Below are 24,194 nucleotides of genomic sequence, written 5' to 3'. Positions count from 1 at the left end.
GTTATACTATGCCTTTGCAATGCTGGTTCCTTAGCCTAGAATTACAACAAACTGTCCTTCAAGAATTACTTGTCCTTCAAGAACAATGTAAAACGCCATCTTTCTTCTGCATTCCCCTATTGTCTGAGTAGCACCTACTGTTCATACCCTCAAGTACTGCTTTTAACTCAGTGTTTTGTAATTGATTACATATCTGTCTCAATGAGTCTTAAGTTCTCTAGACCAACGGAGCGCTGTTTTGTCTATGCATCTACTCCCTGGCAAATAGAAGATGTTAATTAAATGCACTTTTGCCAAATGAATGACGTTAACAGTTAAGTTGCAAACATAGTTAACATCATTCATTTGGCAAAAGTGAATTTAATTAACATCTTCTATGGGAGGGATAAGGAGACCTAAGTTAGGGGATGGCTACACATTCCTTTAAGAGAACTGCAGGACACAGAAGGAATCAAGGATAAAAGACAGGAGGTGAGACTTGTGTTTTAAAGTAATTCAGGGGTGCTAATTAGGTTAACAGGTTACCAAGGACCAAATTTGGCACCAATTTTGGTGCCAGACATGGACCACTGACATCCTGGTATGATATAAAAATGCAATGACTTGGGCCGGGCACCGTGGCTCATGCCTGCAGTCCCAGCACTTTGGGAGGCCAAGGCGGGTGGATCACGAGGTCAGGAGATCGAGACTATCCTGGCTAACACGGTGAAACCCCATCTCTACTAAAAATACAAAAAATTAGCCAGGCGAGGTGGCAGGTGCCTGTAGTTCCAGCTACTCGGGAGGCTGAAGCAGGAGAATGGCGTGAATCCGGGAGGCAGAGCTTGCAGTGAGCGGAGATAGCGCCACTGCACTCCAGCCTGGGCGACAGAGCGAGACTCCGTCTCAAAAACAAAATAAATAAATAAATGCAATGACTCATTAATCAACTGGTATTTGGAGAAGAAACATGCATGAATCCCATGCATCCCTCAAGATTCTAAGAAATCACTCTGATTCTCCAGACTATTTGTAACCCTCCATCATACACATTTTTTTTTTCTTTATAGGACTGGTCATATAAAAAAATCATTACACAGTTTTTAATGTCTGAATTCCCTGGTAGATTTAAAGTTACTGCTTTGACAACTTGGACTGTTTCTAACTTAGAATGCTACATCCTTCACACTTAGAATGGTGCTTGGTGCATATGAGGTGCTCAATAAACAGCTGTTGAACAAACACCATATGAGGTAAGTACTACAGTATCTCCATTTTAGAAAGGAGGAAGCTGAAGAGCGAAGAAGTTAACTTGCTGAGTATTACTTCACTAGAAAGTAGGGGAGTTGATATTAAAAAAAAATTCTACCACATATTCCTGAGACCTTTAGTTTTACATAGAGCTCTTCTCCCACAAACTACTTAGATTGCTGATTAAGAGTAGTGGTAAAAAGTTATAAAGGAAGTGGTGTGACAAAAAAATATCTAGGACCTCTGGGATGAGAAGGAAAACCTTGGGGACTGAAGGGCTTGAAGGAACTTTAAGGTCAGTTAACAAATGGTATGTCAAAGGTATTATACAAAGAATAATGAAAATACTTATAAAGTGGACTACAGGCTTGAAGGAGAATTGGGGGATCACTTTTGAACCTGCCACTAAATGCAGTGTTATTTCTTGCAGGAAATGGTTAACGTCACTCATCAAGAACCATACTTCTGGAAGTCTAATGTAGAGAGGATTAAAGCATAATGGGCCTTGTAGTCAGACTTCTGGATTAGACTTCCAGCTCTGCTACTTACTAGCTATGAGATCTCTGGGAAGTTTCTTAACCTCACTGTGCTTCAGTTTTCTCATCCACAGAAATCAGAAATAAGCACTTTTATCAAAGTTGTTGAGAGGATTAAAATGATATAGTTAAAATGCAAAGATCAGTAGCTGACTCAAAGTAATTATATAAACATTTGCTATTTTATTATTTTATAAATGACAGATGAAAGCTTGGTAATCAATTTTCTTTTTTTTTTTTTTTTTTTGGATGGAGTCTCACTCTGTTGCCAGGCTAGAGTGCAGTGGCACGATCTTGGCTCACTGCAACCTCTGACTCCCGGATTCAAGCGATTCTTCTGCCTCAGCCTCCCAAGTAGCTGGGATTACAGGCGCGTGCCACCAAGCCTGGCTAATTTTTGTATTTTTAGTAGAGATGGGGTTTCACCATGTTGGCCAGGCTGGTCTTGAACTCCTGACCTCAGGTGATCCACCCGCCTTGGGCTCCCAAAGTGCTGAGATTGCAGGCGTGAGCCACCGCGCCTGGCCTTCATAATCAATTTTTAAAAGCAGGACATGAAAAGGAGTGAAAGGTAAGAAACCTTAGCTGTAGTGTTTGGAAGTAACACTTGGGAAGTCATTATTGACAAATAGAGAAATATAAATATGTATATATAACTGATATAAAACAAATTAGATTTTGACATTAGAAACATATATACACATACTGTAATATGTACTTTCTTCATTTTCTTTAACCTATATTCTGGTTTTAAATTTCCTGGAGCCCGTGGAGTAATGGGACAGGAAGGCTCAGAGGGTCTCTTTACTGATAGTTAAGATACAAAAAAAATTAGGCCAGGCGCAGTGGCTAACGCCTGTGATCCCAGCACTTTGGGAGGCCAAGGCGGGCGGATTATGAGGTCAGGAGTTTGAGAGCAGCCTGGCCAACATGGTGAAACCCCATCTCTACTAAAAAAGAAAAATCAGCCGAGCATGGTGGCAGGCACCTGTAATCCCAGCTACTAGGTAGGGTGAGGCAGGACAATCACTTGAACCTAGGAGGCGGAGATTGCAGTGAGCCGAGATCGCACCACTGCACTCCAGACTGGGTGACAGAGCAAGACTCTGTCTTGGAAGGCAGGGAAAGATACAAAAAAAAATTCGGGGGAATCTTCAAATTTGTTAAGTGGTAGACACTTCCATATTTTATTAATACAGAACTCTTGTTGTATGTGGGATTATGTGGCTTTTTTCACTTCTATATTAGAGATGAGATGGGGAAAGTATGTCTTGAACAGTTTACTTCAGCATACTTTCGTACCTTTATTTTTTCCGTTTGGAAAGTAAGAGGGTTGGATATTTACAGAATTGCTCATTGAGGACCAGGCTTTGATATTTACTTGCTCTAATGTTAGTTGGCCAATCAGAATTATTTGCATTTAACTAAAACATCAGCATAAAGCAAGCTTACATAACCTACATTTATTTCATAGCTTAGTGATTACATTACACAGTCAGTCAGAATCCTGATTCTGCTATTTACTAGCTAAGTGGCCACAAATAAGTTATTTAAATCCTCTAAGCCTGCTTCTGTAGTTGTAAAATGAGAGTTATAGCAGCACCTACCACCTAAGATTTTGAGGTTTGAATGAGAAAATGCATGTAAAGCTTTGGGCATTGTGCATGATGTAAACACTCAAATGTTACTGAAGTCAATAAATGTTAACTATTTTTTAGCACACTTCAGTGGGCTTATATCACCAGTCAAAATGATACACTGTATTTTATTTAATGGCTTTATGTAAATTATATTTTACTAGCTATTAATAAATTAACTCTTGGAACTTTTGCCATGGTTAATTTGAAAAATTGAAAATAAATGGAAAATCATAAAAGTTCATCTATTTTGGATTACACATAATAAGCAATGTAGTGTTCAAATTTAAGATACTAATCATGGCTAGGCACGGTGGTTCATGCCTGTAATCCCAGCACTTTGGGAGGCCGAGGTGGGCGCATCACTTGAGATCAGGAGTTCAAGACCAGCCTGGCTAACATGGTGAAACTGCATCTCTACTAAAAATACAAAAATTAGCTGGGCATGGTGGCGGACACCTGTAATCCAAGCTAGTTGGGAGGCTGAGGCAGAAGAATTGCTTAAACCCACGAGAGAGAAGTTGTAGTGAGCTGAGATCACACTACTGCACTCCAACCTGGGCAACAGAGTGAGACTCTGTCTCAAAAAAAAAAAAGATATTAATCACATACTAATGTTCTCTTTTAAATATTTCCACATTAACAGAAGAACTGAGCTTAGATAGACATAGTCCTACCTCTAAATCTTCATCTTCATCAATGTTTTGTATATTCTGGTAGGCAGCAGTGTAGACCTCTAAAGCTTTGCCGTGAAATAACATTTCGATTGTGATAAATTCAGAAAATATAGTCTAAAAAAAACCAAAGAATTGAATTTAAACAATGATTTAAATTTCTTTATGAATATAGTAACTTTATTTCTCACTATAGTCTTGGTATTTTATAAAATACAGAAGTATCTGTTTTTCTATAGGGTAAATAAAGTACAAAAGATAACTGAAAAACAGTTGTGAAGACCTTTTGCTGCCAAACCTTCAAATTATACAAGTATTTCCTTTATCACCATTCACTTCCCTCTTACTTTTTATTTTAGTTCTCTTTATACCTAGTAATTGACATTTATAATAACATAAGATCTGACTAAAATGTATGCTACTATATACTTTTAATACCATATGCTTATTAAGTATTAGAGCAGTTCAGTTATGAAGCTGGTGTTTTAGCAATTCCAACTGATGTTTAAACAGTAGAACGTTTTTTTAAACAGGAATTATGTTCCACACTGTATGCTACTTGTATTCTCTAAACACGAAGGAGTTACTTGGTAGTAATGACACTCCTGCCACTGATGAGAACACCATATATTTGCATAGAGCGTTCCAGTTTACAAATACTGACTTGCCCAGTGTTGCTCACAGGTCAGACTCTTTAGACACAGATCTGATTCTAAGGCTACAAGGTTATAGCTCATTTAAGGTTTTTTTTTGCTATTGCCCACTGAACTGTGCTGTTCTTGCCGGAATCAATAATTTCCTTCACAGATAAACTGTGCAGGTAACCTCTATAAGCATGATGGAAACCTGTGACAAGGAAGATCATGAACAAAGAGTATGAGTGAAGATGTGCATGTTGATCTAAGCAGGGGGTGAGGTAATCAGTAGGTACGGAAAAGATGGAAACCAGGCAAGTTTTTAATAAATATGATCTTATCATTTTGTTAATTATAACAAAATAAGCAATGTAGAGAGAACTGGGCTGAATAAGAACTAGGCAGAAAATACTCAAGCATGGATTATATTAGTAGGCAGTAGTCAAATACACATTTCCCTTCATCCCTGCTCTCCTAAGATAACCCAGAAAGGAGTGGTCATATACTCTGGAGGATAACCATATAGATAATTATCAGTGGCCTGTGATTCTTTCCTCCAGCCCCATTCTTCCTAGATGATTGGAAAAACACTTAAGGGAGCATTAAGAGGCTTTGATTGCTACTCAGTGATATATGTCAGTCTGAGAGGATAGGGCCTAGGTAAAAAAGACTTGTAACTATGATTCACAATGACCCTTATTGTCACTTCATGTTAGTTATAGAGGGCTCAGGTATACCAGGCTGGCAACTGACTGATAAAGGGCATTATGCTAAAATACAATTTTGGATATCATTTTAAAGTATCTCTAGATACCCAGGAATACCTTAGAGGAGTAATGGCTTCTGACCAGGGCTGGGACCTACTCTTAGTTGTTAGTGTCCTTATGATAGTTGCAAACCAGAAAGGAGTCAGGTTTTCTTGAGTGTGGAAACTCCTAGAGGGAAAACTGAACTAAGAGTTGATGACAAGCCAATACACCCATTTTTAATGCTCAAGAAGTAAACTAGCCAGGCACAATGGCATGTGCCTATAATCCCAGCTACTTGGCAGGCTGAGGGGAGGAGGTTCCCTTGAGTCCAGGTGTCCCAGACCAGCTTGGGCAACATTTGGAGACTTTTGTCTCAACAAGAACAACAAAGTCAACTAGCTAAATTGGACGTAGTGACTAACAGTAAAGCGTCCCTCTTGTTTGATTAACAAAAGAGATCTTTAACGAAAAGGTTTTAAGAACATTTTGGCAAAGAGGAAATGACAGCTCTCCAGAGTATAGGATATTCAATAAAGGATGTAGGAGAACTGTTTATCCATATCCATGTCATACCACATGCAAAACACAGCTGCCAGCTAAATATTTAATGTTTAAAATATTTTAAAAATCAAGAAAATATAAGCAAGTATTTATATAACCTAGGGGATGAAAACCTTTCTAAGCATGACACCAAGGAAGAAACCAAAAAGAAGACAGATGGATTTCGCAATAAAAAGAAAACTTAGAGGTGGCAAAAACACTGTAAGCAGTAAAATGAGAAAATACATTTGCAACATACTTTCTCTTTAATTTGAAGGGCTAATTTTCTCAATATAAAGAATTTTTAGAAATTAGTAAGAAATTCCAACATCCAACAGAAATATAGGTTAAGGAAAAATATAATTTACTAAAGAAATGTATCGCTAAATACATTTAAAAAGCTCAGCAGTAATAACGCAAATGATATTGATTTTTTACCTATCGTCTTATTAAAAATACTGCAACTTATGGTGTCAACATTGTCATTAAAAAAAAAAACAAAAACAGGCCGGGTGCAGGGGCTCATGCCTGTAATCCTGGCACTTTGAGAGGCCGAGGCAGGTGGATCACCTGAGGTCAGGAGTTCTAGACTACCCTGGCCAACATGGTGAAACCCCGTTTCTACTAAAAATACAAAAATTAGCTGGGCATGGTGGTGCACGCCTGTAATCCCAGCTACTCGGGAGGCTGAGGTAGGAGAATCACTTGAATGCGGGAGGCAGAGGTTGCAGTAAGCCAAGATCATGCCACCATACTACAGATTGTGTGACAGAGCGAGACTCCATCTCAAAACAACAACAAAAAAACAAACTCACCATTGTACCTGTGCTTATGCAAGGTTTAGTAGATATGTAAATTGGTTTAACCTTTGTGGACAGAAGTTTTAAAAATATATATTAAAATTAAAAGTATGCTCTGAAGGAGGAGCTCCACTTCTGGTAATTTATCTCAAGAGAATAACTGGGCCAGCAGAAAGGCTGCTGTTTAACAATGTGTAATGATGCAGTGACAGCTACAATTGCAAAAATAACCTAGACATTCACCAATGAGGACTGGTGAAATGAACTAGTATAACCATACTGCAGAATATCATAAAGATAAAAAAATGATATGGATCTGTTTCTTGGCATAAATATATCCATAAGTTTTAAGAAGAGATGCTATATATACGGTGGTCCCATTAATGTATAACTGTTAGGGCTAAAAATAGTACCTTCCTCATAATGATGTTTTGAGGAATTAATGAGTTTATTCATGCAAAATGCTTAGAATGGTACCTGGCACACAGTCAATGTTTAAGAAATGTTTGTTATTGTTATTACTATGTCTCTGTATATATGCATAGGAAAAATGTGGAAGGATAAAATAAAAAATGGTGAATATTTTTGGGTGGTGAGACTAAATTTTTCTCTAGTTTTATGATTTATATTTATAATAAAAATAAAGCTATAAAAAATTAATTATGATGTTTCTTGCTCATGTCAGCTACTTCACTACATACTGAGTTCCCATTGCCATTTGTTACAGGAGTAACTCCTGGTTAAGTACCTTTTTTGTAATTGTGAAATTCCCTTGACATTCATCATATACTGATGACTTTTCCTAATACATGGAAACAAACAGGATTGTGACTTTTCTCTCATTTTGTACACTAAGTTCTATGCCAGCCGATTTCAGAAAGACACTCTGCAAAGTTCCTATGAAAAGTCTGTCAAAAATGTATTACCTTGCTGTTTAATACCAATACCAAAATTCAAATGGACTTATCAATTAAACTCACCTCAAACACAGTAATGCACACACAGTTATGAGCAGTGCTCACTACTGCCAATCACTTCTGCTTCCAGAATGGTTAAAGGAGCCACAAACTCTGCCCTTATCAGAAGCAGTAGCCTGGTAACAGGTAAGAATAGGAATGTTCTGTCTGTTTCTCCCCAAATTAAGAGTGGTATCAATAATCTGACTTTTCCAAGTATTTATCTCACAGAAATGTTTATGAGACATGCTAAGATCAACATGGCAATATCTGAATATTGTTTTTATTAGAAATAAGGGGGCCAGCCAGGCACGGTAGCTTATGCCTGTAATCCCAGCACCTGGGGAGGTTGAGGTGGGAGGATTGCTTGAGCCCAGGAGTTTGAGACCAGCCTGGGCAACACAGGAAGACACCAGCTCTATAAAAAAAAAAAAAAAAAAAGTAAGGGGGCTGTAATGTAACCCTTTTGACTGATCTTTGAGATTTGACTGTTGTGAGATTTCTACATCCCTCTTTATTATAACAGATCCCAAATGCGGCCTTACTTGGAAAGGAAGCAATTTGACAGTGATGAGGAATGATGTGCAGAATGGAGATTCAGAACCCTAACAGACTCTGGTATTGATATCTAGTGCTCATATTTCTGGGAGTCTGCTAGGGTTATGGGAGTTTGCATTTAAATTGTAGGTTGTTGCAGAAAACAAAATTTATATGTGGAAAATTGTAACGAATCCACTAAAAAACTATTAGAACTAATAAGTTTGGCAAGGTTGTAAGACGTAAGTCAGTATACAAAAATCAACTGTATTTCTATACATTTGTGACAAGCAATCTGAAAATGAAATTAGGAAAACAAATCCATTTACGATAGCAACAGGAAGTATAAAATACTTAGGAAGAAGTTTAACAAAAGATATGCACAATTTATATTCTGAAAACTACAAATAGTGTTTAAAGAAATTAAAGAATATTAAAATAAATGGAAAAACATCCCATGTTCATGGACTGGAAGAATTACTCTTAAGATGTCAATACTCCTCAAATTGATCTACATGTTTGATACAATCCTTGTAAGAACACGAACTGACTTCTTTGTAGAAATTGACCAACTGATCATAAGATTCATACAGGATTGCCATAGATCCAGAATAGCCACATCAACTTTAAAAAAGAAGAAAGTACAAGGACTCACATTACCTGATTTAAAAACATAACATAAAGCAATGTTAGGACAGTGTGGTACTGACATAAGGATAGGCACATAGATTAATGAAAAGGAAAGGGAGCCCAGAAGTAAAACCACGTCAACTGATTTTCAACAAAGATGCCAAGACCATTCAATTGAGGGAAGAATAGTCTCTTCAACAAATGGTGCTGCAACTAGACAGTCACATGCAAAAGAATGAAATTTAACCTCTACAAAATTTAACCATATATAAAAATTAATTCAAATGGATCAAAGACATATAAGAGCTGAAACTATAAAATTGTTAGAGAACACATGACCTTGGATTTGGCAGTGGGTTCTTAGCTATAACATCAAAGCACAAGTAAGAAAAGAGAGATAAATTGGATTTCATGAAAATTAAAAACCTGTGCTTCAAAGACACTATCAAGAAAGTGACAAGGCAACCCACAGAATGGGAAAAACTGCAGATTATCTGATAACGGACTTCTATCTAGAATATATGAAAATCTCTCACAACTCAGAAATAAGACAATCCAGTTAAAATAAAGGTAAAGGAGCTGGACATGGTGGCTCACGCCTGTAATCCCAGAGCTTTGGGAGGCAGAGGTGGGCAGATCACCTGAGGTCAGGAGTTCATGACCAGCCTGGCCAACATGGTGAAACCCCATCTCTACTAAAAATAGAAAAATTAGCCGGGCATGGTGGTGCATGCCTGTAATTCCAGCTACTTGGGAGGCTGAGGCAGAAGAATCACTTGAACCTGGGAGGTGGAGGTTACAGTGAGCCAAGATTGCGCCACTGCACTCTAGCCTGGGCGACAGAGCGAGAATCTGTCTCGAAAAAAAAAAAAAGAAAAAAGGAGAAAAAAAAGGGTAAAGGATTTCAATAGCTACTTGTTCAAGGCAGATATACACAAATGGCCAAAAAGCATCATCAGGCCAGGCACAGTGACTCACGCCTGTAATGCCAGCACTTTGGGAGGCTGAAGTGGGAGGATCACCTGAGACCAGGAGTTCAAAACCAGCCTGGGCAACATAGTGAGATCTCGTCTCTATCTTAACAAAAAAAAAAAAAAAAAAAGCATCATCATGGAATGTAAGTCAAAACTATAATGAGACGACTACTACAATGAAACTACTACTTCAAACCCACTAGGAGAGCTACAATCAAGAAGTCTGATGAATAGCAAGTACTGAGGATGCAGAGAAGTTGTAACTCTCATATACTGCTGGTGGGCAAACACAATGGTGCATTCACTATAGAAAATGGTCTGGCACTTCCTCAAATGCTTAAGCATAAAGTTACCAATAATCCAGCAATTCCACTCCTGGGTATATATCCAAAAGAAATGAAAATATATGTCTACTTAAAGACTTGTACATAAATGTTTATATTAGCATTCACAATAGCCAAAAGGTGGAAACCACCGAAATGTCCATGAAATGAGTAAACAAAATGTGGTATATCCATACAATGGAATACTATTTGGTCAAAAAAAGGAAGTACTGATACATCCTACAACATGGATATGCCTTGAAAGCAAGCTAAGTGAAAGCCAGTCACAGAATTCAACATATCTGATGATTCCATTCTATGAAATGTGCAGAATAGCTCAATCCATAAATTAGTGGTGGCTGCTCAGGGTTGGGAGGCAGGCAGGGGGGCAAAAGCTAAACTGTACAAGGTTGAAGTGATGACAATGTTCTGACATTGAGTGCTGATATATATCTGTGTATACACTCAAAACCAGAGTTGCACAGTGAATTATAGCCCAATGTTTTTAAAGTGTAAGTTTCTTCCTGTCTTTTAAAAACATTTTTGTTCTGTGACCAAGAGACTTCCTGAAATCAAGAGACTTCCCTCTTTAGGGGGCACAATAGAGAAAAGCTCAGAAGCTCTTTTCTTCTCTGTGCACCCTCCACCATACAGCACCTTACTCCATCTCCTGTTGCTTCAGGAAATCCAAGGTAGCAGGAATTGTAGCTGGGAATGCCGCACTCACTTTCTCTGTGGGGTATGGTACTGTGTAATGCTCAGGGAATTAAAACCAGCATCCAGGCAGAACATAGAAGTGAGCCCAAAGATCAGAATAGAGACAAATTTCCATGTGTAAATGAAAAATTTGCAGGTCTGAGGAACAATGATGGAGCAAGGAATCAGTTTCCCATCACTAAAGAAGCCTTTATCCAACAGTGGAATCAGGCATAGCTCACAAGTCTCCATTCCCATTTTTCAGGTTAAGGCTAATTAATTATCTTAATAATTCTCCTTCTTCCCTCAGTTTAAGAGGGAATGTCAGCAATTATAAAACTTTATACCCTGACCATACTCTCCTAGCTTGGTAAAGGAATTTGTCTTGGGACAGCCTCCTGAGATGTTCTTCTGTGGGTAGCAATCTACTATTACATAGAAGAGTACAGAGCCTGTGACTAAGTTGAGCTCAGAAATCCTTTGAAACTATGACAGGAAATTAAAGAAAATAAAAGATGTAAATGAATACTGTTTCATGGATTTCAGAGATAAATACTATAATTAAGTGGCAGATAATGCTTATTTTATTGAAAGAATATAGCTTATGAAGGAAGATTTGTCAATAGTAGTAAAATAAAAACAAACATATTTAAAGCTTGTTACAGGAAAATCTTCAGTGAGCCAAAAAGAGCCTTAGATGAGTTTTAGTCTGTAAGATGGTCATAAGAGGTCCTTCAAGTGTTTCCAAGATGGTTATCAAAAAGACCTGCTGAATTTCATGATCCCCAAGAAAGTTTCAAATCTACATATGTGTTAGAATAAGGCAATTCTTGTGATTTTGTTGACTAAGATACCATATCATAGTAGATGCAAATTTATGTGGTTGGCTATTACCCTGTTTACTTATTTGATAATATGTAGTTACTACAAAGTATTAAGCTATAAAAATTAATGACTGTATTATGACAGAAACCACAGATTAACAAATTGGCTTATAGCTCCTATTTCTGGCTATTGTACTTTGGGTAAAATATTTTATGTCTCTGCTTAATTTTTTTCTTTCTTTTTTTTTTTTTGAGTCAAGAGTCTCGCTCTATCACCCAGGCTGGAGCGCAGTGGCATGATCTTCTTGGCTCACTGCAACCTCCACCTCCTGGGTTCAAGTGATTCTCCTGCCTCAGCCTCCTAGGTAGCTGGGATTACAGGTGCGCGCTATCAAGCCTGGCTAATTTTTGTATTTTTAGTAGAGATGGAGTTTCCCCATATTGGCCAGGCTGGTCTCAAACTCCTGACCTCAAGTGATCTGCCCGCCTTAGCTTCCCAAAGTGCTGGGATTACAGGTGTGAGCCACCGCGCCTGGCTGCTTAATTTCATAACACCACCTCATCCTCATGGAGTTGCTGTGAAGACTGCAAGAATTTATGTAAAGTGCCTGGTATATAAAAACACAATAAATGTTAGTTCCCCTTGATTAAATAGTATTTGTGATAAAAAGCTGAATATCTGGCTTCTGGTTGGAAATGTTGGTCTTTTATATATCACTGTCTCTATTAAAAAAAAAACCATGACACATTTTATTTGTAATATTTTTTGCTTTTTCTGTTTTCTTTTTGTTGTTGTTGGGGGGTGGGGTGGGCAGGGTCTGGCTCTGTTGCCCAGGCTGGAGTGCAAGGAGCGCAGTGGTGCAGTCATGGCTCACTGCTGCCTCGACCTCCCCAGGCTCAGGTGATCCTCCTGCCTCAGCCCCCTAGAAAGCTGGGTCTACAAGCATGTGCCACCACACCTGGCTAGTTTTTTGTAGAGATGGGGTTTTTCCATGTTGCCCAGGCTCATCCCAAACTCCTGGCCTCAACTGATCCACCTGCCTTGGCCTCCCAAAGTGCTAGGATTACAGGCATAAGCCACTGTGCCTGCCCCCTTATTTATCATATTTTCTTTATAAGGGGTATTATGGGCTAAAAAATTTAGAGTAATTTAAATTTTTCATTAGTTTAAAGTAAAAAATAAGGTTAAAAACATGTTTTGAACCCTAACAGTTACTTTTTTACCTTTATATCCTTCATTTTCTGCCTTTCAAAGTTGTTAATAGTTTCCTCCAGATGACGACTTGTTCGGCTAGCATCCATTGCAGCTCTCTGTAATTCCGTTTCTGCCTACAAAAGTATTCCCCAACCAAGGATATAAAAAAATCAAATGAGAATTCATTCAGTTGAGCCTACTGGTAAATTCTACCATTGCAGTATTGGCTTTTTGGCATAACAGTGTAAATTGTTAACATCATATTTTACCATATATAATGAAATGATCTATGTAAACACATGCAGAATAAAGAACTTTATTTAGTGATAGGATTCACAATCTAGAAAAAAACCCCTAAGAACAAAAACTACCCCCAAATCCTTCCCTTTCTGTCTACAAAATAATTTTTTTTCCAGACACCCTTGGATAACCTACTGTAAAACCATCTCCCATATTTTCTACTGCTTCCCTCTATTTCACTACCTGTGCCATTTATCAAAAATTATTTTTCTTTTGTCTCTCTGTTAGCCATTTCTCCCCTGAAAAGGACTTATGACTTAGTAAAAATTATTTCAATTCTCTCAATTACAGATTATCTCTTATTTTTTTTTGAGATAGAGTTTTGCTCTTGTTGCCCAGGCTAGAGTGCAGTGGCACGATCTCGGCTCACTGCAACCTCCGCCTCCCGTGTTGAAGCGATTCTTCTGCTAGGATTACAGGTGCATGCCACCACGCCCAGCTAATTTTTTGTGTTTTTAGAAGAGATGGGGTTTCATCACATTGGCCAGGCTGGTCTTGAATTCCTGACCTCAAGTGATCCACCAGCCTCAGCCTCCCAAAGTGCAGGGATTACAGGTGTAAGCCACCGCACCTGGCCTATTATCTCTTACTCTTTATGCTTATCTCATAGGACTATTGTATGGATTACATGAAATCATCTTTGGAAAGGACTAAGGAGAGTGGCACACAGTAGAGAGACAGCTATGACAATTTCTACCACTGAGAGTTTGATTTTTGAAATCATTACAACATTGAGGTATTTTGGGTTAGCAGGTATATTACCAAAGACTCTCTCTTTCTACCTTGCTTACTTCTACTTGTTTTCCAAATGCATTAAATATTCCTAATTCTATAATATCCTCATCAGTTGGAATACAATATACACTACAAATATTTCAGCATGGGATTTCTACTTGTAGATTCTTCTTTACAAGACAACCATGTTACACTGCTTCTATTTAGCTAATGCTTATTACAAAAAATAAATACACTAGTAACTAAAATTAGATGGCAAGTCTAACACACTTGGACATGTACTCATATTATCTGGATCTGTTCTGTCCAATCAATATGGTGGCCACTAGCCATATGGGGCTATTTTCATTAAAACTAATTAAAATTAAATAAAAAATTAAAAACTAGCTCCAAAGTTACTCTAGTTGTATTTCAAGAACTCAATAGCCATATATAGTCAGTGGCTATAGTAATATTTCTAATCTAACTGTGTATCTCTCTTTAAGCATCTCGTCTGCTAGAACAAAAGTTGCCCAAAAACATTTAAGAGTTTTTCTTAAAAGGTAACACAGAAATTTAAAAAGACACAGCCCAGTTTTCAGATTAAATTCTTCCTAATAAAGTTTTGTTTCTTGTGCTAATATTATATTTACTCAAAAGTCACATATATCATCATTTAATAATTAATCATAGAAAAAGTTTGCATTTGTTGTCAAAGTTCTGTGATAAGTAATACTGTGATATTTAGCTTTTGCTTTCTTTTTCAAGAAAATGTATAAATTGAAACAAGTAAAAGGGTTTACTATAAGGATCCATTTCTTGACACACCACTTTATTACCCACCTGTGACTGAAATTTTTCATAAAGGAAAAAATACATTTCAAAGAGAGTATAACAGTTTTTTCAATAAATTTATATACTCACAGAATTATATACACTTACAATTAGGTTATATATTAATTGTAACCATATATTATGGTTACTTACGTAATTCAGTTCACTCAACTACACATTTTCAAGATACTAAGTACTTAAAATTATATTCATTTATACCTCTCTGTGTTTCTATATACATTTACAATATGGGGTGTAGAGTTTTTAAAAATCATACAAACTTTCAACTTAATCATAACCAGGAATCAAAAACAATTCTCTGTATTTCTGTGTTTGAGATTCTTTAAACTACAACTTCATTACAGGAAATTCAAAGATAAAATAGAGCTCCTTTGAAGACTTACTACAATGAAAAAATCTCTAACAGTTATTTGATACATGTTAACCTTGTGCTAATGAGAATATTCAAGCAGACTAATTCCTAATACTGTTTATTACACATGACTGATGCAGCTCTTTACTTGTGACTACTTCCTTTTGACTCATGTCTTTACCCTCCTCATTTATTGATATTTTCATTTTAAAATTTAGAAGGGTAAGTAGAGTTGGCTAAATCAGGAAAGCATGGGGAAACAGAAGCCATAACTGGGATATGTGTAGCTTCACCTTCTATCACCCTCCAGCAACTACTATTTATTTCCGAAAGTCTCAAATCCCTTTACTTGAGCATAGCAACTCACCTAAATACATCCATTTTTAGCAAAGAGAATATAGATTTCTAATATTTCTTCTTTTCACTGAAAATTCTTCAAAATTCTATAATATACCAACTTGAGTAGGAAATGCTTTGGATTAAAATACTAAGATACAACTCCATGAATAAAGATATCGGTATATTAAATGGAATTAATTAAGAGTTCAAAATGATTTTTAAAAGGGTAAGCCAGATTGGTATTTCTCACACTGCATTACAGGAAGCTTGTTCAGAAGCCACCTGGAGCCCTACTTGAGGGGTGAGCAGGCAGAGCCCGGGGATTCTTCTTTTCCCTATCCTATCAGAGGGACTCCATTTTATCTTATATATCAAACTTAAACATACTTCTACATAGATGAATTTTAAGAGTTTATCCTGGGAAATATTCCATAATACTATGATTGAATATTTGTATATTTATATTGACTACATTTGTATGTAGATTGTCCTTCATGTTTTGGTCTCAGATTGTCAAAATACACAAGTTGCAGATCTTACCCAGTGACCACACTGATTCACCTGTGGCAGTAATCTCTTAGGTTATATTTATTTCCCCACCATGTGAACCCACAGACCTGCTTCATCTGTGCTCTAAGATTATCTCCCTTCCACAGCAGTGTTTACAGCACAGCATCCAAGTCAGAAAAATGTTTGTCTTAGGAATAGATTCATTTCTGTATTTACTGTAGATACCAGTACTTGATTCAATCGTGCCAACTACTCAGGATTCCAAATGTCTTCATGTATCACCACCTCCCTGACTCCAGGCCACAAAGAACAAAACAAAACAAAAAATTTTCATCCCTAGCTTAATTCTTAAACACTGGTGAACCCCTCCCCCTCCGCCCTGCCCCATAGCCTCTGCCTTGATCTCTAGTTATCAGTCATAAATTTTCCAGCATTCTCTGGTTTGTCTGACTTGCTTAAAACACAGATTCTATAATCTCCATTTGGGGATCTTATGCCACTATGACTATCTAGATGTTTCTGTCCCAGTCTCCAGTGGGCACTCCCAGCCCTATGGCTGCCCATTTTTGTTTGGTACAAAGTTGGGCTTCTGTACCTTTGGTCCAAAGGAAGAAGGACCAAGCAACTGGCGCAGCCCCAAATCGCTGCTCAAGAGACTCCCCTCAGGAATGGAGGTGTTCTGGAACCTCAAATGCTCTCAAAGAGCCACTCCTCATGTGGTTTCTGGCTGAGCTGGGCAGTAACAACCTTAAGGAAGCAGGAAGGACACACACAGAAGGAATGGGAAAAAGAGGCAGTAGGGATGTTAGTGCTCTCTTTCTTTTTTTTTTTTTTTGAGACAGTCTCGCTTTGAGACAGGCTGGAGTGCAGTGGTGTGATCTCAGCTCACCACAACCTCCATCTCCCAGGTTCAAGCGATTCTCTTGCCTCAGCCTCCCAAGTAGCTGGGACTACAGGTGTGTGCTACCATGCCTGGCTAATTTTTGTATTTTTAGTGAAGACAGGGTTTCACTATGTTGACCAGGCTGGTCTCGAACTCCTGACCTCATGATCTGCCCGCCTCGGCCTCCTAAAGTGCTGGAATTACAGGCGTGAGCCAACACGCCCAGCCAGATGTTAGTGCTTTCTACACAGTCCTACCTATCTCAGTTACTGGCAATTAGGCACTATTTCGTATGCTTTTGTTTACTCACGAACAAGGCACATTGTAGTTTAAGAAACAGTCATGTTTAACAGAAGAACCTTGTTATAGTAGACAGTCCTATCTAGGTTTCTGTGTGTCCAACTTGGATCTTAATTATACTCTTAAGTCTCCTGAGGTTAACTGGCTGGAAGTCATGATGTCACATAGTTGTTTTATTTCTAAAAGATGAAGGAAATGGGAAAATTTTCTTTCCTTTTCTCAAAGCAGGGCATAGAGGACACTGATATATTAGGATTAACAACAGATCTTTAAGTTAATTGTAGAATTAATATTTAGTCATCACCATGTGAAAATAAAATTCAGAAATTTGAATTTACTCTTTATAAAAACATCTGAATTTTTTGTTTGTTCGTTTGCAAAGTCTACTGTGTAAAACAATATAAGGTGATTTGAATTAGGTGGTGAAACCTCTTTAAAATTAGCCAATTTCTATAGTGAGAATTCCTAAATGCATTTCTTTTCAATCTTTGTATTCAAATTCTCTACTTGTTTAAAAGTAAAAATGCACAATTTCCATATACATTTACTTTTGTACTCCATACCTTAAAAATTTTTTTAAAGACCCAAATTCAAAGGATACAATAACATGTCGATCAGATGGGTTTCGCTGACGTGTTCTTTCTAACTGAGTTAATTGCTTAGCTTCTCGATTCCTTGCTGTGAGTGTTGCTTTGAGGTCATCCTGCAAATTGGCATTTTTTTGTTAGTAAAAATGTCTGACTTAAGAAAATTCAGTTTTAAGAATGGAAGAATTTTTTTAAGAATTGTTTTAAGAATGGAAGAATACTTCTTGTGTGATCCTGGTACCATTACCACAGGAATTACAAGTATTACATAACTAGTGTCTATGTATGTGAGAATGTGTTTAATATTCTCTCAAAATAATGACACAATTTCAGTGCAAAACTATTAACCATAATAGATATATGCATATAAATGTGTAATTTTGATTGCAGTAGTGGTTACATGGGTATAAACATTTGTCAAAATTCAATGATCACTTAAAATGGAAGAATTTTATTGCACATAAATCAAGGCTCCCAACCCCCAGGCCTATTAGGAACTGGGCCAGCAAAGCAGGTGAGTGGTGGGCGAGCTAGCATTAAGGCCTGACCTCTGCCTCTTATTAGATCAGAAGCAGCATCAGATTCTCATAGGAGTGCAAACCCTGTTGTGAAAACTAAAGAAAAATTGTCTTCCACAAAACCGGTCCCTGGTGCCCAAAAGGCTGGGGACTGCTGATGTAATTTACACTTCAATAAAGTTAGTTTTAAAAATATAACTCACACATTTTAAAAGTCTAAATGCTATCACCTGCTTTAAAGAAAAACTTATATTCATATAGTAAAGCAATTTCTGTCCATATATTTTTCATGATAATTATTTTAAAGTTTTCATAATAATGTCTATGTTGCTACAGTATACTTAATAAGCTCACTAAAACTATTTCATTATTCTTAAAGATCTAAGTGATCTTTCAGAGTAAAAAGAATGACTATATACTACTTTGTATTTCTTTTCTTTTTTTTTTTTTGAGACAGAGTCTCACACTGTCGCCCATGCTGGAGTGCAGTGGCGCTATCTCAGCTCACTGCAACCTCTGCCTCCTGGGTTCAAGCAATTTTCTTGCCTCAGCCTCCTGAGTAGCTGGGATTACAGGTGCATGCCACCATGCCTAGCTAATTTTTTATATTTTTAGTAGAGACGGGGTTTCACTATCTTGGCCAGGCTGGTCTCAAACTCCTGACCTCGTGATCCGCCCGCCTCGGCCTCCCAAAGTGTTGGGATTACAGGCGTGAGCCACCACTCCTGGCCACTACTTTGTATTTCTTATTTAAAAAATCAATTGGAAACCTCACACTCTTTGCCAGAGTAACTCATAGTAAGTGAGAAAATGGATTTACTTACCCGTTTCATTTTCACAATGGTCCCATAAGTTTTCAAGGGTTCAACTACTTTGGCTTCAAGTCTTTCAACCTATTGAAAATTATTAAAATTTTAAATTAGAATGTTTAACCTTTTAACTTATAAATAAAAGGCTAATCACTAGAAATTGATAAGACTCAGAATCTAAACTCTAAACACATTAAAAACTGTTAAGCTGCACAGTAACAGTAAAAGTAGAAAAGCACCTCATGAGCAAAATGACAAGAAAATGTCTCAGGTTTCCCAGGAGCTCATCCTGGCCACATCATCATCTTAGGATTACTTTTTTACCTTAAAGTAGTGGTTTAAGGGTGTTAAGACAGCTCAAATTTTAATACAGCTAACATTTTCAGTGTGTTAGCACAGTAATGGATACTTTGCGTATATTATCTCTGAACTGTAATAGCTCAACTTTTCAGAAAAGAAAATCAAAGCTGAAAGACAGAGCATCTTGGAAACATTTAAAGCAACATAACCTTGAAAAGCAAAAAAGCTTAGAGAGCACTGTATTTGCTGCGTTTTTTTTTCTGAGAAGCCATTTGTGAATTATCGAAGCCTACAGAACAAGATAAATGGTCTGAGTTGCTGAGCTGTCAAACTGTATGTCTCACCTCTGTTTCATTTAGAATTAAATAGTTTTTCTTAAACGTTACAGGTTTTTAAATCACATTTTGAGTAATTACTTCTTTTACAAGTAGTACTAGTGGAAGGCACTGAAGAGACAGATTTTTTTTTTTTAAGGCAAGTAAATACAGCATAAGAAAAATAACTCTTGGACATTAAAATTTTTTTTCTCAAGATAGGTGACATGTATTCAATTGCTTAAAATGAACATTATTTTAATAGCAGGAAAAGGGCTTTTTAATGATACATATTTATATAATCGACAAATACACTTAATTTCATATTGATTTTTCTTTAGTTTCTGTAAATAAAATGTATATGAATGTTTCATTTTAAAATATGTTAGGAAAATAAAAATCGACTTCGCATCAAGTATTCAAATATTAGGAATCCTAAAATCATAGATATTCAGGACAGTTTGCTTTACACCATTTCTTATAATCCATACTGATTATTCAGTTTAAGGATTATCTAAGTCTTTTTCCTGTTCTCCTTTTTGTTGCCTACCTTTTTGTCATTGTTCATTAGGACCTCCACCATTTGGTAAGCAAGGGAAATAAAAGGAGAACAAATGCAAATCAATTCACTTTGCTATTTGATAAATAGCATAAAGGTTTTCTACAAAGGGGCATTGAAATTTTTGGCTAAAATAAGATTTTAGGATTACCTGTGAATATAAATTATCTTTGAAACATTAAGTCCCCAGTTATCATATATAATTGAGAGTTACTTGTTTATTACAGAAGTTTCATGACAAGAACTCCACATTTTTCCAAAAGTACCTCCAAATATGATTACTCTTCAAATTTGTATGGATAGCAATCATGAGTTCAATTTTTTTTAATACTCATTCTGTTTTTTGAAAACTGAAATTTCCATTTTAGGTTCTGAAGAGAAAAGTACAAAAAAGCAACGCAGTTCTAACTGGGCAACTTCTGATAAGTTAACCTATGCCGTGAAACTGGAAATAAATACAAGTAAAAGTGCTTATTAAGTATTTAAAGGAAAAATATGGGCTTTTAGAAAGAAAACAATCACAAGGACATTTCTCCTGCTACCCAGAGCAAAAAGTCCACACGGTGTCTCAGTATTGGTTTGCTTCCATGATATAATTCATAGCATTTTGTTGTTGTTAGTAAACCATTGGTCAATTTTCCAGAGCATGGATGCAGCAATGATCTCTTGCCCATTTATTAATAATTTATCCATCCACATTACCATTCCCAACATTTCCATCTCCAGTCATTCTTTAAAACGTACTTACGTGCCACACAAGACATCAAGTTATGCTTATTTTCTTCCCCCTGGGTACTATTCCCACTACCCCCAGTAAACAGCCACCCCTTGGCTAAAAGTTGGCAAATAAAGTGGGGAAATTCAAGACTTCAAGATGCCCTAAAGGTTAGCTTGAAAACGGTAAAATAAAACACAGAACGCTTCTCTTTAATAGACTCACACAGTCTTACAGACATGAAAATGTACGTTTTATCAAGTTTGCATCCACCTCTGCAGTTAGGTAGATTACAAGTGAAAGTTTCCACGGTTCCTTCATCCACTGCTTCATGGCTCATTCATAACAATGACACTGTGATCTCACTCCATACCTCTGCTTGTCGATAATCCTGAAGTTTGGCAAACTCATCTGCAAAGTTCATCAGGCCCAGCTTTAAATGCGGGGTCTCTGTAGCAGCATACGCGTTGATTTCATTCACCAGGAGGTCTGCTTTGTCTCTCAGCCTGGCAGTTTTCCGCACATAGGCAGCGAAGATTTGGCACAGTTCTCCAAAATGCTTCTCCACATTTGAGACAGCTGTTTGCAATTGTTTCGTTTGAGCGTTCCTAGGGAAAAGGTGACACAAAAGGCAAAACATTCTCGTTAGAGATGAGAAGGCTTCACGTTAATTTAACATGCAAACATTCCCCGGGCATTCTGCAGCTTTGAAGGCGTAAACCCACCGACGATCCAGCATCTCCCGGCGCGGACTGCTCTCCATGGGGCCACCTCACTATCCGGACAGTGTAGGCACAGGAAAAGGCCCAGGCCGGGTGGGCCTGGCCTTAAGTGGGGAGGTGGCTGCTCCGGCTGCTCCGCGCAGCGCGGCCTGGGCGCCCGGCTGCCTCCTAGGCTTCCGCACTGCCCGCGGCAGTGTGGGGACCCGAGACCCGGAGGCGTGGGTGGGTGGCAGCCGGCCGGGCCCCGGGCTCCCCTTCGCCGCCGGCGGTCGCTGCAGCCCAGGGAATTAGGCCCCAGGCCACAGCGGGAACCGTGCAGCCTCCCACTCAGGGTCGGAATTCGGCGCAGAGGCCCCACGGACAGAGGCTCCACTTCCCTCACCCCAACCCTCCAGTGTGGGCGGCCCTGGGCAGCTGGACTCGGGCTGTTACCGGTTTTCCAGGGTGCGCCTCATCGCGCTGCCTCGCGCACGGCCGGGGACCTTGCGGGGGCCCAAGGACGGGGATTCCAAGGCGCCTGGGCGCGCGCTGGGGCGCAAGCAGCCGCCGGGAACCTGAGAGCCCGCCCCTCGCGCCGCCGCGCCAGCCCGGGCGTTTCTATGGAAACGGGGCGCGCGCCCCCGCGGTCAATGCCCGAGGCAGCCTGACCGCGGCTGGGGCTCGGAAAGCTCAAAGCAGGCGGGCACCGAGAGGGGTGGTGGCGCGTCCACCCCTGCAGAGCCGCCTGCGCGGTTGTCCCGCGCGTCCCTGCCGGCCAAGCCTGTGAGAAGCACCGCGTGGCTACGGCGCCTCCATCCTCTCTAACAGCTGCGCTTACCAGACAGCCAGCCTCCAGCGCTGCTCGGCTACTCCGAGCAGGGGAGAAAAGACGCCGGTCCGCCGGGGACCAGGAGGGAGGCGTGAAACCAGAGGCCTGGGGGCCCCCTCTCCGCCTGTGCGACTTGTAGTCTCGTACCAGACGCGTCCGCTTCGCTGCTTAATCTGAAAACGTGGGCTCTTGAGAGCTGCCCTTGGAAGGAGCGGTGCTTTCTGCCTCATCTTTAACTTTTCATTTATTCAGCAAATATGTATCAAGTTCCGACTTCGTGGAAGAGATTGTGTTAGACACCGGGAATAATGGAAACATAATTAAGAAGCAGGGGTCCCGGACCTGAAGGGCCTGAGCGTCGGATAAGGAGGCAACGCTTACACCGAACCTGTGCTGAGATAAATAAAGAACAGTTCTGGCTCTTGGGGTTGGCCTAGGGGAACAAAAATTCAAAAAGAATAAAACCCCAAACAAACAGGAGGCTCTCCTTTGTCCTTTGAACGCCTCTGTCCCTTTGACCCTCCTGGCTTTGGCGTGTGCTGCTTTTCCCAGTAAATACTGCAAGGACTCCATTCAGACTTTGTTTATTTATACATATATTTTTAGATGGAGTCTCGCTCTGTTGCCCAGGCTGGAGTGTAGTGGCACGATCTCGGCTCACTGCAACCACCGCCTCCTGGGTTCAAGCGATTCTCCTGCCTCAGCCTCTCAAATAGCTGGGATTACAGGCGTGCACCGCTATGCTGGCCTAATTTTTTGTATTTTTAGTAGAGACGGGGTTTCGCCATGTTGGCCAGGCTGGTCTTGAACTCTTGGCCTCAAGTGATCCACCCCCCTTCAGCCTGCCAAAGTGGTGGGGTTACAGGCGTGAGCCACCGGGCCCGGCCTCAGTTCAGACTTTATCTGCTTCAAGAAACCTCTCTGGGATCCTCCCGCACTTCGCTTTTTCAGGCAGCGTTAGGGCCTTGTCCTAACGCTTTGGGACGGGGTCCTAATACTGTCTGAAGGAGCGAAGTGCGAAGTGTTGGAATGCTCAAAGAGTACACTTTGTTGATTTTGTACTGCTTCCTGTACCCTAGACTTTGAGCCCTTTGAGACAGAGGAAATGTGATTTTGGTCTTGTATTCCTCGCTGCTGTGTGCTGCTGATTAAAAGTTTTTATTTTGGACAAATAGATGTCCTCAGTCCTTTGTTTTGAACTTCCCCTATTCGCTTGTGTTACAATGTGTACCTCTCTTTGCTCCTTGCATTCGCTCAGCATGTTATTGGTTGGATGCCTGGTGTGTTCCAGGTATTATGCTTGGCTTTGAGGTTGGCACAGTAACCTAAGGTCAGAATAGTCCATGCTTTTAGAGAGCTCACAGTCATGTGGCAGTGATAGAAGCTAATCAAACAAAGATGAGTAAAATTGCCACTGAGGTATGTGCTACTGTATCCACTTTTGCAGTGTAACAAATCACCACAAAACTTAGTGACTTTTTACAATCGTTTGGCTAGCTTGGGATTCTGAATGAGCTGGGTGGTTCTTTTACCTTGGTTCTGCTCAGTTGGGCTCTTACTCACCTTTCTGGTCAGCTGGCGGCTGGATGATCTAAGGGGCCTCACTTCTGTGTCATGGCATTGGCAGGTCGTCAGCAGGGGCCACGTGTTTCTCATTGTCTAGCACCTCAGCC

The 24,194-nt window shown here is 39.2% G+C and overlaps 1 protein-coding gene across 1 annotated transcript in view; it reads right to left on the bottom strand.

Moving 5' to 3' along the window:
• CIBAR1 (CBY1 interacting BAR domain containing 1) overlaps nucleotides 1-23,684 on the bottom strand; it is a 29,976-nt gene extending 6,292 nt beyond the window's left edge. Inside the window, exons 1-6 of the mRNA XM_054518668.2 lie at nucleotides 22,146-23,684; nucleotides 21,365-21,599; nucleotides 19,119-19,187; nucleotides 17,791-17,892; nucleotides 15,306-15,311; nucleotides 12,966-13,070 (exon numbers count right to left, since the gene is read on the bottom strand). Coding sequence (XP_054374643.1) covers nucleotides 12,966-13,070; nucleotides 15,306-15,311; nucleotides 17,791-17,892; nucleotides 19,119-19,187; nucleotides 21,365-21,599; nucleotides 22,146-22,168 — 540 coding nt within the window. The 5' untranslated portion in view covers nucleotides 22,169-23,684. The remainder of the gene's footprint in view (nucleotides 1-12,965; nucleotides 13,071-15,305; nucleotides 15,312-17,790; nucleotides 17,893-19,118; nucleotides 19,188-21,364; nucleotides 21,600-22,145) is intronic.
• Nucleotides 23,685-24,194: the final 510 nt, after the last annotated feature.

The sequence above is a fragment of the Pongo abelii genome, chromosome 7 (genome assembly GCF_028885655.2).
Source record: "Pongo abelii isolate AG06213 chromosome 7, NHGRI_mPonAbe1-v2.0_pri, whole genome shotgun sequence".
Taxonomy (NCBI): Eukaryota; Metazoa; Chordata; class Mammalia; order Primates; family Hominidae; genus Pongo; species Pongo abelii.
The sequence above is the reverse complement of the archived record's forward strand: the minus strand, read 5'-3'. Positions and strand labels throughout refer to the sequence as shown.